The sequence below is a fragment of the Ipomoea nil genome, unplaced genomic scaffold (genome assembly GCF_001879475.1).
Source record: "Ipomoea nil cultivar Tokyo-kokei standard unplaced genomic scaffold, Asagao_1.1 scaffold0706, whole genome shotgun sequence".
NCBI classification, from domain to species: domain Eukaryota; kingdom Viridiplantae; phylum Streptophyta; class Magnoliopsida; order Solanales; family Convolvulaceae; genus Ipomoea; species Ipomoea nil.
In genome coordinates this window covers 322,818-341,800 of record NW_017617134.1, presented here as the reverse complement: position 1 = coordinate 341,800, position 18,983 = coordinate 322,818, and the positions used below count along the sequence as shown (strand labels likewise).

Here is an 18,983-nt window from a genome sequence, read left to right as displayed (position 1 = left end):
TCGATTGTAGCAGTGGTAGTGTCGGCAGTCTTGCGGATCGCCAGAAACAGCAGTGATTGTCTCGGCGTCGCGGTGGACACGGAAAAGCTTGCCTTTAAAAAAAAATTAGTACGTACTTTCCGCAACCGTTTCTACGAGGAACGTAACGCTCGCGAAAAGTACAAGCGTTTTAAAAACTGCGTCCGTTTTAATTAACAACGAATGTGGATTCTTGATCAATTATTTATGAAATTGTAATCGCGAATTTTTAAAAAAATATAATACACCACCCTTGTTTTAAGAATAATAGCGAAAAGTCAATCTCCTATGCTTTTGCTATAGTGTTATCGGTTATCATCTCACTTCAATATATATAAGTGGGGGCATAATTTTAAATGAAATAAAATAACATCCTACTATCCACTTAATCTGGAGGAGTGTAAATAACATTTGTGTAATCAAATACCGAATACGCACCACCAACAATTTGCCTTCCCCACTTCCCGTTTGGGCTCCCTAATTTCCATAATGACCGTTTCATCAACTTTTTGGTATTAATGTCATAAAGCATCAGTTTAACAAGTATTTTTGCTGCCTAGCTACTCGACTTCACCAGATCAATCCATCGGATAATTATCATATCGGAATCGGAATGGGTTTCAAAGATCTTCATCTCAAGCTAGCCAAGGTAGGTATCCTCTCTCTATCTATATATATGAATCTTCATTTTTTGGATCAAAACACGGATTGGTTTTCAGTTTCATCCAAAGTTGTCTGGCTTTTATAGTAAGGGCTATGTTTCAACTTGATATATACGTGTATGGAAATGATATATATATATATATATATATATATATATATATATATATGGTGGTATTTTATTAATTTTATGTATATGTTTCTTTCTTTGTTATATTAGTTGATGAGTAGTTGTGATTCACTGATTTGGGCAGAGGTTTGGGATGGGAAGATTTCTGGGCAGAGACGGCGGCGGTGGAAATGAGAAGAAGGGGAAGAGGCGGTTTTCATGGATGACGCCAGTATCGCATGGCTACTATGCGGTGGAGGGAAGATCGCCGCCGGCGGAGAGTGACGATGAGGTGGTGGTGCAACGTGAACAGGTGGAGGACAACGAGTGGTGGTTCTATGGAGTTTTGAACGCTAGGATTGGTGCTGGAGTGACTGAGTACTTGCAAGACAATTTGTTCAACCACAAGCTCAATGAGGTAAATACAACTAATTTTTTTTTTTTTTTCTAAATTTATGTGAAATCTCTTTTCAATCTAATCATGTGGATCATTGTTAAAATTTGTCCGTCAAGCTTATCTTCATTTTTATTTTTTTATACATATATGTGTGAGCGCACAAATCCTCTTAGAAATTTTTGGGTTCTAGTCTCATCACCAAATAATTTTTCAGAAAAAGTTTGACTAATATGATGATTTTAACATTACAATTACTTTACTTTGTATGAACTGTATCATTAATAAATGCAAATATTTTTTTGTTAAGATAAAACAATTTTATATACATTATATTTCTAAACTCTATAGTTTATGCTGATTCTGTAAAACTCGAACTCATAACTTTAAATTATAAAACTATCGTATTATATACTAAGAAGGATTATAAAGTGTGGGGAGAAATTACTAATTACTAATAGAAGTATAGAACATTCTTACATAAGGATGTTTGATTATAAAATTTAATTGGTTTGGTTCGAATAAGAAAATCATGGTGTAATGTAATGGTGTTTGGGAATTTCATTCTTTATTTTAATTGTTGTATATACAAGTGGGATTGCATTTCTTTCTTTTTGGTACTAATAGGTGGGACTGTAATATCATAGTTCTAAATTATAGTACCGTCTCCTATCCCATAGGTCCGTACAGCTAATTTGACTTTGATTGTAATATCGTCATATTATTTGAGAAAATAAAGTTAAACAATTAATTTAAGATGAAAAATATAAATCAAATTCAAGATTAATGGGGTATTTTGGTAAATAACTGTTAGCTTGTTGGGTTAGTGGGTTTGACCAGTTGATAGTATTAGCTGATTGTAGAAAAATATTTGGTAAATTAGTTGTTAGCTGATAGTTGATTACATGCAAAATTACTTCCCAAAAAGCTGATTGAAAAAAACTGCTTTGAACAACTTTTTAAATTTTAATATTTTGGAGTAATTAATCTCATATTGATTGTTTAACCAAGTTAACAGCTAATAGTGGTCAAATAATAAAATTGGCTAATAACTATTAAGCTAACTATGTTACTGATAGGAAAGATTAAGGGTTAGTCTTAGAACTAAAATATGATCTCTATATATGGTTCATAGTTTGGGGTACTATGTCCTACAGTCACAGATGAGAAGGAAGAGCAAGGAAACAATGAAGAAGGCACACCTGAGGGCAAGAGCAAAGATCATGGAAACGGCAAAGGGATCATCATGCAAGGTTGGTTCAGCATCTGCAATTGTGATCAATGGAGAGAGGCTTGTAATAGCAAAGATGGGCGATTACAAAGCTGTCATCTGCAAAGATGGGGAGGCCTTCCAAATTGGTACAAGGCACTGGCAGAAGAGACAACATTGGTCCAATAAACTCTTTCCAGGCATGATTATCTATCACTTTAACCCCTCTCATATTTCTCATCTTTCAACACAGTCTCAACTTAATGTTGTTCGTGTCAGGAGCTATAAGGTTTCCTAGAATGCAAACAACAACAAGTGCCTCTGATACAAGCAATGCAGATGGATCCGAGGACTTTAAAAGCTTAGAACTTGCTGTTGCATGTGAGAGGATAGATGGTAACACCGAATTTGTCATCCTTGCAAGTACTGGTGTGTGGGAGGTAAGTTTTAGCTAAATTAACAAGAGAATGATCTTAAATGGATTATTTTTTTTATTATCCAAAACTGGGTGTGTTATACATCCTGTCAATATCTAGTAAAATACCATAGCTAACTATCTTACTGTTCTGTATAAGACGACTTCACAAAAATTGATGATTGTTTTCTGTCGTTTAAGGTTATGAAGGAGCAAGAGGCTGTGAACCTGATCAGGCACTTTGAGAACCCGCAAGCAGCTGCTGAATGTTTAGCAAAAGAGGCTTTAACCAGGATGAGCAAAAGCAAGATTGCTTGTTTGATCATTTGGTTTGACTGAAGCTGCAAAACATCGTTCTTAAATTTCAGAAACAGGAATCTGGACTGCTGAAAGTAAAATAGTGTTGTTTATCCGATTAATTAATGGTACTTCTTGGTACATGATACATAGAGGCCTTTTATGTAAACCGTATTTGTAGGGGGATTTAATGGCCAGAACAACCACTAATTTCAAGCTGAAGTCAAATGCCGCTATATAACAAACACTCAACTAATCAATGACAGATACCTTCACAACTGACAACCCAAACCCCCCACCCCCCAGAAAATTTAGAAAGGAAAAAAAAAAAAAAAAAAAAAAAACCGTTTCACCATCCCCAGAGAAATTCAGTGACTCACTAGTCACTACACTCCATTCATGTATATGAATTGCAAATGCATATCAGCCTTATAATGTCTTGGTTTCATTGATGCAATCAGTTAACATACAATAACAACATGACTTACTTTAGTAACCCCATCTTTTTATGATGTCAGCTTCTTCTCACTCCTCCAGAAGGGAGATAACAAAGAAAAGTGGCGAGCTGTACCCATATAAGTATCATAAGTATCAGTTCTCTTTCAAAAAAGATTAAAGAATTTACATGATAGGCAGGTGCAGCATTATACTTACACTTTTGAACAGCATTACCAGTGATTGGGGTTTCATCTTGTGATATCAAATTCTTCAATGTACAAGCTGAAAGAACAAGTTTACAGGTCAGCTTAAAACAAATTGTAAGCACAGTACCCCTTCTATCTTACATTCTTACCAACTGCCATAGCATAAACAAAATGTACACGCATGATTGGTTCCATCATATTACAGAAGAAAGGAAACAGAGCAATTCTTCCATCATATTAAGTTGCCAATTTCATATTTTCACTGAAATTGACTTGCTATTCTCTGTATTGTTCAATAATCAGAAATCACATAAAAATTAACTATAGGCATTGGAAAAGTATCCCTGTTTAAGCCCCACCCACACCCAAACTTTATTTATTTCTGTTCTCCTCCAGTTTTCTTTCTCTTGCGGAGATATGGTCTTTTGGTGAACAGAAAATAAGATGATCAAGTTAAAGTTCTTGTTTTCAATCAATTTTCATCATGTCTCATTCTGCACAGGTGCTGCTTTGCTCTTTTATGCTTCTAATGTTAGGTATGAAACAGAAAGCAAATTTTTAATTGCAATGAAAGCCCAATTAAAGTTAACCAACCCAACACAGATATTCCAACCTACAAGGGGTTTGTGCTAACATGACAATAAATCTGCCAAAATGAGAAGAATGACAGTTTACAATTTAACAATGCTTGTGCATCATCTCAAAATGTTGATGAGGCACTAAATGTCATTTAGAGGACAAGACATCAGATTGGCCTTGATTGGCGCAATTAGTTGTAAGTGGTTAATGGATTATGTTAACTAGTTTGTTCAGCTAATACTATTAGCTATTGTAAAGAAGTGTTTGGAAAAATTATTTGTTAGTAGATAACATGTAGAATGACTTGTAAGGACGTAAATATATTTTATAATAACAATTTATTAATTATATAATAATTACATTTAATAAATAATATTATTATTTATAATTTATAATAAAAAAATAACAATTAAAAACAGATAATAATAATAATAATAATAATAATAATAATAATAAAGAACAATTAATAAAAGATCTTTTTTTTTTTTTACTATTTTTCATTAAAAAAAATAAACAATTTAAAATTTAAAATAAAATAAAAATCCTGGGTTAAAAATGAAAAGTTTAAAAAAAAAAAAATGAAAGGGGAAGGGATCTTATAGTTTTGTAAGAGAAGTAGGAGAGCATTAAAGGAATTTGATTTTTTTTTTTTCCCAAAAGTCAAAGTAAATCGCAGCTCAATAGTTTTTTCAAAATTGACTTTTTGGGTCTAAAAAAGTTATTAACCAAACACTCACTTTAGCTATTTGACCAAGTCAAACAACTAAAATGAGTCATCAGCTAAAAGCTAAGGCAAATGCCATTTACCAAACAAGGCCAGTAGAAAGAACACACAAATAAAACCATTATTTGCTGTCAAATGCATGAATACTACATGTATGATTTGGCAGTATCAATTCATAGCTGGGCACATTTAGATAAACCATTATTTGTTGTTAAATAGTTAAATGCATGAATTTATTTTCTAACTACTTTGAGAACTATAAATGCCTATGAATAATTTGGATACTTGGTTAAGGATTTCACATCCAATGGCACTCAAGCATGCTAGAACCATAAATAGAGCAGGTTCCACTAGTTTTTGACAGAAAAGAAGGATTACATATCCAAATTCATTGATATGTGGCTTGTGGTCAAGTTCACATTACCTTCACTTGATGAAGTAGTACTTGTTGCATGATCATCCTGCTTTAGCCCATTAACACTTTTGCTGTCTGATTCAAGAGTTTTATCACTTGCAATGAGTGATTGATTCTTTTTGCAGAACTTCCAGAGCCGCCTGAAGCCTCTTGGTTGCTCCTTAACCTGAGTCTTTGCTGAAGCATCTCGACTGTTATATACTCTAACAGTTTTAGCATCATTGGCATGTGCTTTTGTTGGTTCTGCTGATGCCAAGTCTGAGACTGCTGGTGGTGCTTTGGAATACTCTGAGTTTCTAGTACAGGGTTCTTCTACGGAGGAGTTACAAGCATAGGGAGCTTGATAGGGTTTTCCAGAAAGATCAATATTAGCAAATTTGGGTGTCTCCTCTGCATAACTTGTTCCCACCTGATCACACACCCAAGAAAAACTTTGGTTTTTAAGGGGAAAGATTGGAAATTTTAGAAGTAGGGACGGAAAATTTTTGATAATTAATGCATGTAGAGAATTAGTTCCCTGTTTGATGCTCCCTGCATTCAACTTGCAGTAATTGAGTTCAAGAAAAAAAAAAAAAAAAAAAAAAAAAGATCTACCAGTAAAAACAAGAGTTAGAACTGTTATTGTAGCCATTCTAAATTCATCAATAATTTTTTCTCCTGCCTGTCTTGTATTCAAACCAGCACTGTGATAACACAACCTTGTGCTTTTCACACAGTTCATGTTAAGTACCTTGGGAAACTCCAGTAATAGTTAGTGGAGATTGTTATTTGCTTGCAAAGCTACCTTCGAGGAAAACTAAAGAAGCGGCTAGTGACCAAAGTTATTTTATCAGTATTACCTCCTGTGAATTCAGTTGTCCCTGATGCCAGCCTGGAATAGGATCCCGGACAAATCCTACAAAGGGTGAAGGAGGTGCATCTGTGGAAGCATGCTCACACGCCACTGTACTTTTCTTCCCCGTGCCACGAGTATCAGACTGTTGGTTATATACTGCAGAATCTTCAACTGATACATGCGTAACAGGTAAGGATGCACTTTCATACTCAAGCATTACAACAGTCTTCTCAACAATGTTTTCATCTCCTTCACCCTCAAGTGAACCTTTTCTATCATTCATGAATGATTTATCAGGGTGTATATCTGAAAGTTCTTTTGGAGTTCTAATCTTCAGTTCAGGAAGAGTTGCAGCCTTTCTCTTATCAAGGTCCATGATTTCTGATATTTTGTTGTTTTCAGGTCCTGCAGATTTCTTTGGTTTTGTTACTGCTGCTCCAGAGCTACGGATTTTTGCCTTTGATACTGGTTCTGCACTATGTGCCTTGACCGATGCAACAGGCCAGTTGATAGTTTTGGGCTCAGATAATCTTCTAAGCCTTGCTATGGATGCTTTCGAATCAGGTGTAACACTGTTGCTACTTTCCTTATTGGGATCAAACAATGATGTTGCTGGTTTTGTCAACCGGTTATTTTCCAACCGCCCATCACTTGATTTACTTGTTTTTGGGGCTTTTTGTGGATTAGTTGATACAAGAGGTGTTCTTATTTTGGATCTCTGTAAGGGTGATGATGATCCAGGTTCTGAATCACTGAACTTTGATCCTCTGACAGGGGTGGGGGATAACTTTCTTGGCAGTCTTCTTGTTTGTGATTGAGGTGCCACTGAATTGGCAGAAATGGAGCTGCCTCTTGCTGCAATTCTCCTTTGCCTTTCCAATTTTAAAGTTTCCAGGCGTTTAAGATCTTCCTCTTCCTGTGAAAATTTAAAAAAATAAAAACAATTGGAACATTTTTAAGCCTGGATAGAAAATTAGAAATATGGTGTAGTTGTAGTTATGCGTGCACTAGATATCTAACTATGAAGGAAATGTACCTTCTCTTTTTTCATCTTCTGGATATCAGCTTTAAAGGATCTTATTTTATCTGCACGTGCTCGTGCATCATCTAAAGGACTTGTCTTGGATAACTTCCCTCTTCTTATGGGTCCTACAGTCTTTTTCTTATCCAAATCAGCAGTAACTTTTGCCCTCCAGTCCTTGTCCAATTTCTTAGGTACTTCCTTCATATTACTGGAGGTTTCCTTTTTTCCTTTCTTCCCTGAAGCACTATCTTCAAGATGAACTTGCATCTCATAGTCCCAAGTTGGGTCATACCCACTGGAACTTTTTTCTGTCTCACGTTCAGGAATCAGGCCCAGATCACTAGGCTCATAATCGATTTGGCTTCTAACTCCATTAGAGTTGTTTTCTGTGTTTTTAGTAGTTCTAGGAAGCTCAGAATCCATATTAATGGTAGTTGTATTTTCTGGTACAGCATCATCCAATAGCATTGACCTAAATGGTATTATAAAAGATTCATCAGCCATATATTGTGAGGAAGTTTTCTCCAGTTTATTAGCCACTTTTTCAATTCCATGTTTAGCAAGTGGATCTATGGAATTTCTCAATCCTGAAAGGTTTTCTCGACCAGCCAACATAAAATCATCATTTGCTGTTCTGGAACAGACCCTTTTCCCATTTATACTAAGTTTATGGATGTCATTCTTCCTACTATCCTGTAATTCATCAGAACTTTGCCCACCAAGTGTTGTATAATCATCACAGATGGGATTTTGCTGCCCCCTCCTCAGTCCTTTCTCCATTGCAAACATGTGATCCTTTGCAGTACAATTATCTTCATTGGTTTCTCTGAATAATAAGTTTTGAAATGCTAGCCAGTGTCCACTATCAATTTCTGCCTCATTGACAACTTTCCCTTCTCTGTCATATGAATTTGACTCACTCCAAGACTTTGGATAGCTACCCTTTGCTTTAGATGATCGAGAAGCTTCATTCTGCCTGTGGAGATCACTGTCTAGAAGATCTTCAGGGTCTACATCGCTTTGTGTATCAGAAGCTGATTCAGAGTTGTTACTGGTGGAGTTCTTTGGTTTTGAAATATAATTGACGTTCTGAATAACAATCTTTCTTGACTGCCCATTTCTTGCTTTCTTCTTCTGCTCTTGATGCTGGGAATCTTCATTGTCCCACTCTGCTTCATCCAATCTCTGGTTGCTATTGTTATTATACATTGATTGTCTTTTTGGTCCTGTTCTCTGCATGACACCCACCAGAGGGCTATTTTGTGAATAAGTCTGACAATATGGGACTCCTTGAACTGGGTATGGTTGCAAAAGAGGTAGGGCAGAGGCTGGAGAATGCATTGGCCAGGGAGGAAACTGCCCTTGAAGGTATTCTTGTTGACTTTTTGGCACCTGCTGATCTATAGGAGGCCCTTCACCTTGACAAGTAAAACATAAAATAATTTATATATAGTTTGTAAATTTGTTATTTCTTTGATGGAGCACATTCAAATTCTTTTTATACACCATATTTCACATCATATTTGGTTAGGTTGCTTTATGGAGGATGATGATGATGATAATGATATCCCAGGCTACCATTTTTGTTGAGGAATTTACTAAGCATGCAATTATTCAAAGGGCTTGAATTTTGATTTTTTAGGTGTATCAAACACTACATCTTTTTTTAGATTGCATAGAAACAAGTTATTCATGGCCTTATGGTCAAGTTTACAAGTCATTTTAACAGTTAATTTGCAACCTTGCAATAGAAAATTGATATATCCTTTCTGTGAACTTTGACAGCACCTCATAAGTTGGGAATTAAGACCCATGTTTTATGCTTTTTATCTTGGGTGCTCACATGCACTTGTAATTACTAGGGGCAAAATATCTAGGATATAAGCAGATTTTCAAGAGTGCTATAGATTTTTTTTTTTTATTTTTTAATTTGGTTATAATAAAAAATAAAATAAAATAAAATAAAAAAGACTTTGCTTCCTTACCTGCAGTACCATCCGTTGTTAGCTTATCATTACTGTCTGATGTTTTCTCACTGCTGGAATGAGAAAACATAATACCAGATGGATCAGGTTGGCTTGCCATTGCTGCTACTGCTCCATTTTCAAGCCATTGTCTAGTTCCATGTTTTATCTTCCAGAGTTCGATGAATCTTAAGCAGGCATCCCTGTAGAACACAAATATCAGTTAATAATTTTCAGGAGGGAAAGGAAGGGAACTTATAAAGAAAGTATGAGGATAAGGAAAATTCATTTCTCTTTGTTTGGTTTAAATTTTCTTTCTCCAGTTCAACAAAATAAATAAGAGCTAAAGAGAAAAACATTTTATTTCCTACATACTGTAAGGGAAAACTTCATAACTTTTATCTTTTGCTTCCTTCCCTACCATTCAACACAATTATGACATTTCTTACCTCAAACGTGAGGCTCCAAAGCATTTACCAAAGGACAGCAGGAGTGGCATGTCATCAAAATGAAAACCAGCAGCTACAGCACGTGCAAAAGCCATACCCTGATCTTTTTCCAGCACGGATTTGCGAGTCTCTAGGACTTTCAATATCTGTACTCTAATAGACATGCCAATAAAAAATTACACTCTTGGATATGTTCTAGACTTTATTTCTTCTATGGCAAGTCAACTACCAAGTATGTATTTGAAGAACACCAAAGGTGTGCAAATACACACCTCACCCTAACCAAAATTCACTGTGAGATTGCTACTATTTTACTCCTTTATTTAATCCTAAGTTATGTTCTTCTATGTGAAAGTTTATATCCTTTGACCAGAGAATAATATGACCTTTCAGAAAAAAGTTCACAAACATGATTGAGAACTTCTTACCACACATCATGCGAGCCGATACACATGTAAAAAAACAATAAATAAATAAAAAAATAAAGAAGAAGAAAGATGCACTTGCCAGCCAACCAAACAAAAATGACATTGATACAATAGGAAGAATAATAATGAAACTAAAACTCTAAGATAAACACCTACTTGGATGAGTGCACAATGATGAAAACAGAAAATACAAATGAAGGAATTCTCATGCAAAATTAAACTCTAACCAAATTGAGCATATTTTTAGGATCAAGCAAAATTAGGTGTAAACTGCTATTACTTCAAAAATAATGCATACCTAGAATTCCCTTCCTGTGGAGATGAACTACTTGTTTCAGGTTGATGCTCCTCAGGCTGCATGGAAAATAAAAAATAGAATATAAAGATCAACAAAAACAAAATGAAAAACAGAAGCACAATTAAAAGTGTACAGGACCCAACAATTACCTTGTAAAGGACAACAGCTTTATCATCATTAACAACTGTCTTGGGTTTGTTACCTGGCAAAATCTTTTAGTGTTAAAATGTGTTACTGAGTACCTCATGTACTCACTGGCAGCATCCTAGACCTTATTGGTAAAATATGCATGGTACTTCTAGTCTTCTACTCAAGGCATAAAGAAAGGAGTGGAGAAAGATTGGAATACTGAAAAGGAATAACCAACAGACCCAACGCAGTAATATTATGCTTGGTAAATGGGAAATCACACTACCACCACCTAGGGAGCTTCAAAGGGAAATGAGATAATGAAATTGAACCACATTGAAGATAACAAATTTTTAGCACATACTTGATTGATCAGGAAGGGTATAATCAGACTAAAGTATACAACAGTGAAACAAGGGAAGAAGCCTTATACAAACAACCTTATTCTAAAGATAACAATTTATTTGTTTCTCATGGATTACCATCACAGTTTCCCAACAGCTTTGTTTGATGATCTTCAACCTGTTGGAGAAACAAGATATGTGGAACTGAGCTTATAAGTTATAACTTGGATGAAAGAAAACTACTTGACTTGAAATACTTACAAGGCCATTTTGAGTATCATTTTTCCCTTGAATGGCAATTGCTTCATCAATTTGTATGATCTCAGATTCTATTATGTACACTCTTTCAAGGATTTCTGGAGTGCTCACAAAACGAACAAACCTATGGAAAGCAACAATTGTCAGATGCAAATACTCAATTATCCTTAAAAGATTCAACCAAAGGTTTAACATTGATCATGCTGTTATAACAATTGTTCTTTAGTGTTTTTTTTTTGTTTGTTTCAAAAATTGCTAACATAGTTTTTTTTTTTTTTTTTTTGAATCACTTTATAAAGCCTAGTAAAAGACTCATTTAGCTGGGGGAACAATAGTCAATGGCACTGCTTGGTGTTATCTTGGAAGGGCAGCATCATAACAGTAAGCATAACCTTAGTGAATTAAATGAGATTTGAAATAATATTTCCATTCTGGAATTGATTTTTTGCAACTAATCTAGAACTTTGAAATTCTAAAAAAGGATGTATATTTTCCATAAAAGGAAAGCATTCCAATTCATAGTGCTTAGTGGAATGTATAAAGGAAAGAATACTGTAGTAATTCAAAGGAGGCACCTTGCCTAAGCAAGTTTAAAATAGTCCAGAAAAGTGTCAGTTAACTGGAATTTGTTACCAGATCCCCCACAGGGTTACATCAACATACAAACCTTTCCACGGTGCCCTTTGTAAACCACGAAGCAACACTCTGAGGATCTGGTTCAAGCACAATTGAGTAACCAGCCTTGGCAATTTGATCCTGAGCAGTTTTCAGGTGTGCAAGAAAAGGATTTAACAGGCCAGAAGCAATTTTCTCTTTCTTCCCATTAGCTATAATAATCAAATCACATCTGGCAATAAAAAGCAGTTGTGCTTTTGTCAGTAAAAGGTCAAATTGGCAATTCAAAATTCATAGCCATTATCATCACAATGACTAACAGGAAATATATCTAAAGGAGCATGGTCCATCTGAACATGAACGCACAAAAATTGCTATTTATTTTGGTTCCAACTCAATTTAAGCACATTGCAAACAAAGTAAGAAAAAAAAATGAAAGAAACGCAAGAATTACTAATACATCCAATTATAATTTGTAGAGAAATTTTAGTTTTGCTAGCAATAAGGTACTGAGGGATCATTGTCATTTCAATTTAAATACCTACAGTCAATCAGAATTGTCACCTAAGTTTCTACTTAAATACACGTGATATTTGCATCCAGTTTTTAACTCTATTAAATCTCGATGCGTGCAGAAAGATTCAAGCTGTGAAAAACGACATCTTTTCACTTGAAAAAATATAAAACTAATCAGCATATATATAGAAAAATAATAACTGATATTTAAATCAATTGTCAACTGCGAGCAACAACAGACAACAATCATGACTACAAATTCCGCCCAACGGTCACATGCCTACAATGTCCACGTCATCATCAAATACACTCGACTTGGATCGATTTACACCTCTAGTCACACCCGATCATCATCACTCAAACAAACATCGAAACAAACAAAACAAATTACCATTACCATTTCTGCAACACCTTCAATCAGCAAATTTACCTGGTTCGAGTAGGAGTTAGGTGGAACACTACAGAGTCAAGCTGAGTACTCGGCTTCATTGCTGATTCAAACTGATGATCCGACTGTCCGAGCTGGAGTTACCTCAACAGCAAGTTATTATAGATCTTAAAGCCGATAAAAGAATGAGCCTACGAATCTTCAAAAACGTTATATACACAACCAGCTTAGCTGATCAAATCTACAAAACTACTCAGATTTTCCGATCGTTTACACTTCATAGAAAATATCGAAGAAATATGCTCATTTGAGAGCTCAGAAACAGCAAAGTCTAGAAGCCGAACGGAATGCAACTGCGGCGGCAGTGAAGGAAATGCATTCACTTCCACTGTGTTTTAGAGAGAGAGAGATTTTATGTACAAACAAAATAGGTAGAGAGAGAGAGAGATGCTTTGGATACCGACGAGAGTGAATGGGAGAGGGGCAGAGGATATATCAGTCAGAAGAATAGCCGTTGAAACTCGCCTGAGGTAAAAAATAAAAATGAGGGAAAAAAAATGACAAGATAAAAGTTGGACTGCCTTTTAGTTACTGATTTACTTTTTTACTACCTTTGCAACGTGACAGCGATGATGGAGATCATACCACTTTTAGTCCCTCGTATGATCTTTTCATTCCTTTTTTTTTTTAAGTCACTGACTCTATTAGATTGTAATATCTGTTCATCTATATTTTCTCAACTTGTTAAAACATAAAGAGTCAACACCACTTTTACTGAGACTGGATCTCATGACTTCCTATATGTGAGAGTCACTAATATTTTCATTTGTAATTATTAATTATTAATTTAATTATTTTTAAAATTTTCAATTTAATTAATGATAAAAATAATTAAAACTGGATCTAAATTAATCTCGAATAAAAGACAAACAATGTGATGGTATAATAATAAGAAATGTCTAATTTTATTTATTAATTGCTTGTGTATTATAATGATTATGTGTTTGTAAATAAAAGATGTGCGGTCCTTTTGAAACAAGTTTCAAGTATTTATATTAGCTCTCTAACATCTTTCGGGCTTTGAACCAATGACTCGAGCGTCTCCAACAATTGCGCTAACCCTGTATTCTCTTTTGGTTCAAATTGAACTCTCACCAACCTCAATCGAGCCTACCTCAAGGTCAAACCTCGAGTCACTCAAGGTCATTCTATGCCTACTACTCTCGAATTTCGCTTTCCCTTAGGCTTATCTTGTTGGACCGAATCTAATATCTATATTGGTTAAATATATTTTAAAATGTTTAGCATTCAACGAATGTCATCGTTTGTATACAAGAACATTTTAGATATTTTCTGAATTAATGTAATTAATTTGAAAAAAAATCGAAGAGATAAAAGTGTTCAAATTTATTATTGATAGTCAATAACTAAAAGTGAAAATGTGTATCAAATTAAAAAGTGAAATTAATTCTATCAATTGTCAAATTAAAGAGGTTAGATATACTCAAAATTTACATTTAAATTTGTACTTATTATTAACATAGTTTTATTTGATAAATTTGTGCTAATGTTGATTAATTTAGGGATATATAAATGGTTCTCATGTCAAAAATTGCAACATTTTAATTACAACAAGCATATTTTTATATTACTTGTTATGTTGTTGTGCACAAAAGTTAATTCAAAATTTGATGATTTGTGTTGAGCATATAATATAACATAAACATAAATGTGCAATCCAACTATTAGCTTAGGCTTTCAGTTGAGATGGAACACATGCTTTCATTTGGTATCAGAGTCATGCCAAAAGTCATGGGTTAGAAGCATCGGCATTTAACTAAGTTTACTGAATCATTGAATCACCGTAATTTACATCCTTCTAAATGTTCTATTGGGTCAGGGTATGGGAGCCCTTGGAGTTGGAGATTTTACTTTTTGGGGAAGAAAAAAGCACAAAAATGCAGGTAGGGTGAAATAAGATGCAATTAATGTAGTAGTTAGGGCGACACAATTATACCACTACAAAAGGTAAGGTTAGGTTAACCATCAGGTAGTCTGGACTCAAAATTGAAGTCATGATGACACCACCATCTTGTTAAGTCAAAGAATTATAATGTCAAGCGGTGGCTAAAAATATGATGACCGTGACTAATGGAGCATACCATAAGATTGTCATTAGCATCAACAATGTAGATCATTAGGCAATTTCCTTCCCCAAGTAGACCCCAACATTAATATTAGGAGGATATTCGCTGATCAATATGTCGACTCATTATTAAGTGTAGGATAAAATAATTTCACTGTTACATCGAAGAGTGAAACCCATCTATGGGTTTGCTCTAAAAACACAAACAACAGAGGAACCAAAACAACACATATTGTTGACACTCTTTTATAAGTATTGATTACTAACACACCACTTTAGGTGATTCTTGAACAACCATAATTCAATACATCCCTCAATCCAAGGGCTCTTATCCGGTGAGGTATAATGGCTTAATTTAGTGTTGCACCTACTGGACTAGTGGTCCCTATCAATCAATTTATTATAACGAAATATTGACACCAAATCTATATTGGCAGTTTAAGATGCCTACATGATTCTCTCAAGTCTCAACTACTCTCAATCAAAAATCATAACACATTAACACTTCATGACAACAACAACAACAACAAATATTTCTTTATACTCTAATACTTATAAATCAAGTCAATACCTTTATTATCATATAATCAGCACAAAATCATCATACTCACTGATGTCCTAATACAATTTATTTCTCTGGACCATATAAATAATGAATGTTTGATCCATCATTCATGCCCTCACCCCTCCCCTTGGCCCATTTGAGCAGTTTAGCCAAGGGTCATCTACAGGAGAACCCATTCAATGATGAGATAGCTTTAGTTTCTACAATATTTCCAACGATCCGACAGATTAGTTTATTAAAGCAAGTGGCGTATATGTCCTTCCTGTGCAGCTGTGCCAATAGTCAGAAGCCCAAAGCTTCTATGTGTACCATCTTGGCAACCAAAAGTGGCAGCAGCAAGGGTGGAAATGGAGAATACAGGCCGTATTCTTTTGGTTGATGAAAAATGGTTTTTGGTAGTGTGCACATTCTAACAGAATCATCTTGCTAAGGAGTAAAATGTGCAGAGAAAAGATTTAGGCTCTACCTACCCCACACTGCAGCAACTGAAATGGCAACTCTTGAAGAATCCTTAGTGCAACCATTCCTTCTAGCAAATGTCTCCACAGCAAAAGAGTAGTGCAAGCTTTCTGCATGGTAATACAATAAAATTGTAAGGGCCAGTCTAGTAATCTTCCTTACATGATTCAAGAGTATAAACCCTTTGCTTCAATCCATCCCAAAATAAGGGAAAGGGACAAAAATGCTTTCAAGTTTCAACCTTAACACACCTAGAAATTGGAGTGTCAATGTAGCTTTACCAACTTTGGCAGCTGACTTGTTGCTATATGAGCAAATTAAGACTACAATAGCTGAGTTGCTGAGTTCCTCCATTTCATTTCCCTTTGAAGCTCCGTAGATATGCGTTTCCTCAATTGCATGGCTACATGACAACTCTTTCATGCTCAATTTCAAAAGTAACATGACAATTTGTTTCACCAATAATCTCCACATGAGCATACCCCGTCTTTAAAATGGTGATATCTATTATTGTCTCTAACAATTATCTCCCTCCCCATAATCTTGGATATGAACTTAGTGGCTGTGTGACAGTCCACGCATACCCGAAGATTCTTTGTCACCCGGATTGTTGTCCCTGCGGGTGTGTTAATAATTGCGAATGCTATTGCAAGCCGTTCACTGTGAGCAAAAAATAAACCATGCTTCTGCTCCTCATCAACATCATGTAATGCCTCACTCGTCTCAGGAACATATCCTTCTAATTTCAACCGTTCTAAAATGTCTTGCAATGCCATTTCTATCTGAATATATTGTGGATGAGATTTGTCTCCAGAGACAAAAGCATGTACTTTGTTCTTAACTTCAACCCAGCTGCAAGCTGGTGTCTTTCTCATTCCTTTCTTCTTCATATTTTTTCTAAGTTTTAGTGCATCTTTCCATCGTCCAGTAACAGAATACATATTTGACAAGAGTACATAGGGACCCAAATTCTCGGGATCAACTTTAGTTATTTCATTGGCAACTTTTTCAGCAAGTTCAACATTTTTGTGAACTCTGCAAGCTGACAACAAAGTGGACCAAACACTCCCAGTTGGTTTAATATGCATGCTAGAGATTAATTCATATGCTTCCACTAGTCTCCCTGCTCGGCCAAAAAGGTCTGCAACCGCAGCATAGTGCTCAAGCCCTGGGGATATCCCATATTTGTGTCTCATAGTTGTAAAATGTTTCCAGCCCTCATCTATTAAACCAGCATGGCTGCAAGCAGTTAAAACAGCTACATAGGCCACAGAGTTAGGCTTGACTCCCTCCATTTCCATCTTCTCAAATAAGAGGATGGCTTCACGTGCATATCCATGCAGTGCATACCCCATGATCATGGCTGTCCATGAGATTGAATCACGTAACACCATCTTATCAAAAATCCACCGAGCTATCATGATCTTCCCGCATTTTGCATACATATCCACCAGTGAGCTAGATATGTACATATTATCAACAAAACCAGTTCTAATTATGTATGCATGGAGTTGCTTTCCCAAATGCAGTGTTGTCAAATTAGCACAGGCTGGCATTATACTAGAGAAAGATACCGGCAGAGGTTCTTTATTAGCAGCTAGCATCTCCCTAAACAACTTCAGCCCTTCATCAAACATACCATTTTGCACAAATCCTGCAATGATTGAATTCCACGAAACGTCATCCTTTTCAGCTAACTCACAGAAAACCCGGTATGCATCTTCCACCAGAGTACAATTGGCATACATATCAATCAAACTACTCCCAATAAACACATCTTTATCAAACCCATGCCTAATTGCATAACCATGTATTTCTTTTCCCTTCAAGACATCCACATGCTCAGCAAAGATAGGAAGGATACTGGACAAAGTGAAACTGTTGGGCTTCAAATCAGAATTCCCCATCTCCCTAACCATCTCTAGAGCTTCCTCATACATCCTATTTTGTACATTACCCCCAATGACTGTGTTCCAGGTAACAATATCCCTATTTGGCATCACCTCGAACAATTTCCTAACACTATCCACTTTCAAAGCTTTATTTATTCTCCTCTCTCCATTTTGGTTAGTATGACACAAACCAGGGACTTGTACCACCCCATCAATATTACTCCTTGAATCACCAGTCAATTCAAACACACTGTTAGATGCATCAATTTGCTTTCTTTCGGGAATTTCATCGAACATGTTGGGGTCATCCAACTCCTGCAACTTGGCATACATATTCATGAGTGCATTCCCAGTATAAAGATCGCAATCCAACCCACACCTCACAACATACCCATGAACAGACTCACCGAGCCTCAAATCCCGCAAATGGGTACACGCTTTAAGCACAGAGGGGAACACATTCCGGTCCGGGTACTTCCCGGAAGCTCTCATCTCGACAAAAGAACGCAAGGATTCGAAGAAGAGGCCGTTGGAAGAGTAGCATTTGATGATGGATTTCCAGGCTTTGGGCGGCGGCGGAGATGGGAGGGAGTCGAAGAGCGAGAGACATTCTTGTAAGAGGCTGAAGTTGGTGTAAATGGAAAGAAGGGTGGCGAGAGAGGGAGAAGAAGTGCTTCTGGTTTTGATGATGAGGGCGTGCAGCTGCGTGGCCTGGGACTTGGATTTGATCGCAGATGGGTTCGCCAACAGGGTTTTGAGGAGGTTTTGACCTGAAGTGTTCATAGTATGTAATATGTTGAAGAAAATCAAGAAATGAAGAGCTAAGAAACTAGAAAACTGTTTGTCATGCTAATAGCACCCGTCTGTACTATGTAACTTAGAGCATCCACAATGGTTGGGGAGAATTGGGGGATAATGTAAGAGTGATTAGGAGAGAGAATGTGGGAAAGGGAGAAAAAAAAAACAAAAAAATCAAAATCAAAAATTAAAAAAAAAAAAAAAAAAAAAAAAGAGTCAGGACGCGGCCGTGTGGACGGGCTGCTGTGCGCGAAACGCGCACAGCAGCCTCCTTTTTCTTCTCTTTCTTTTTCTTCTTGATAATTCATCTGACATTATCTCCAATTCTCCATAATATCCACTGATGTGGATGCTCTTAGCAAAAACCATTTGAAAACTCTTGAGGCAATTTCAATAGAAATTTTTTGTAT

General features: G+C 35.9%; 3 protein-coding genes across 7 annotated transcripts; 1 reads left to right on the top strand and 2 right to left on the bottom strand.

Moving 5' to 3' along the window:
* The first annotated feature begins 406 nt into the window (after positions 1 to 406).
* On the top strand, positions 407 to 3,325 carry LOC109176521 (putative protein phosphatase 2C-like protein 44). Its single transcript, XM_019325979.1, has 5 exons — positions 407 to 667; positions 933 to 1,205; positions 2,339 to 2,591; positions 2,671 to 2,831; positions 3,008 to 3,325. The coding sequence occupies exons 1-5, from the start codon at positions 632 to 634 to the stop codon at positions 3,143 to 3,145; spliced, it is 861 nt and encodes a 286-aa protein (XP_019181524.1). The 5' UTR covers positions 407 to 631; the 3' UTR covers positions 3,146 to 3,325.
* On the bottom strand, positions 2,860 to 13,183 carry LOC109176520. Of its 2 annotated transcripts, none has more exons than XM_019325978.1 (14): positions 12,756 to 13,183; positions 11,862 to 12,041; positions 11,198 to 11,318; positions 11,075 to 11,114; positions 10,613 to 10,665; positions 10,464 to 10,519; positions 9,738 to 9,890; positions 9,310 to 9,491; positions 7,337 to 8,742; positions 6,305 to 7,216; positions 5,475 to 5,874; positions 3,757 to 3,823; positions 3,592 to 3,671; positions 2,860 to 3,147 (listed from the first exon to the last, which is right to left on the bottom strand). In XM_019325978.1, the coding sequence occupies exons 1-13, from the start codon at positions 12,812 to 12,814 to the stop codon at positions 3,629 to 3,631; spliced, it is 3,672 nt and encodes a 1,223-aa protein (XP_019181523.1). In that variant the 5' UTR covers positions 12,815 to 13,183; the 3' UTR covers positions 2,860 to 3,147; positions 3,592 to 3,628. The 2 variants fall into 2 exon arrangements, with proteins under 2 accessions (XP_019181523.1, XP_019181522.1); XM_019325977.1 differs by having other exon boundaries at positions 3,592 to 3,668; positions 3,758 to 3,823.
* A 2,185-nt stretch (positions 13,184 to 15,368) lies between these two features.
* On the bottom strand, positions 15,369 to 18,624 carry LOC109176351 (putative pentatricopeptide repeat-containing protein At3g23330). 4 transcript variants are annotated; one of them, XM_019325794.1, is made up of 3 exons: positions 16,135 to 18,624; positions 15,891 to 15,993; positions 15,369 to 15,584 (listed from the first exon to the last, which is right to left on the bottom strand). In XM_019325794.1, the coding sequence occupies exon 1, from the start codon at positions 18,556 to 18,558 to the stop codon at positions 16,339 to 16,341; it is 2,220 nt and encodes a 739-aa protein (XP_019181339.1). In that variant the 5' UTR covers positions 18,559 to 18,624; the 3' UTR covers positions 15,369 to 15,584; positions 15,891 to 15,993; positions 16,135 to 16,338. The 4 variants fall into 4 exon arrangements, with proteins under 4 accessions (XP_019181339.1, XP_019181338.1, XP_019181336.1 ...); XM_019325793.1 differs by having other exon boundaries at positions 15,895 to 15,993; XM_019325791.1 differs by having other exon boundaries at positions 15,369 to 15,993.
* Between the last annotated feature and the right edge of the window lie 359 nt (positions 18,625 to 18,983).

Excerpts from the sequence above, each read along its gene's own strand:
- LOC109176520 (XM_019325977.1), bottom strand. The coding sequence starts at position 12,814 with ATGAAGCCGAGTACTCAGCTTGACTCTGTAGTGTTCCACCTAACTCCT. Across the intron at positions 3,824-5,474 it reads TACTACTTCATCAAGTGAAG|CTTGTACATTGAAGAATTTG; the intron begins GTAATGTGAACT and ends TTGTTCTTTCAG. Across the intron at positions 3,669-3,757 it reads TGGTAATGCTGTTCAAAAGT|CTCGCCACTTTTCTTTGTTA; the intron begins GTAAGTATAATG and ends ATATGGGTACAG.
- LOC109176521 (XM_019325979.1), top strand. The coding sequence starts at position 632 with ATGGGTTTCAAAGATCTTCATCTCAAGCTAGCCAAG. Across the intron at positions 668-932 it reads TTCATCTCAAGCTAGCCAAG|AGGTTTGGGATGGGAAGATT; the intron begins GTAGGTATCCTC and ends TGATTTGGGCAG. Across the intron at positions 2,592-2,670 it reads GTCCAATAAACTCTTTCCAG|GAGCTATAAGGTTTCCTAGA; the intron begins GCATGATTATCT and ends TGTTCGTGTCAG.
- LOC109176351 (XM_019325791.1), bottom strand. The coding sequence starts at position 18,558 with ATGAACACTTCAGGTCAAAACCTCCTCAAAACCCTGTTGGCGAACCCA.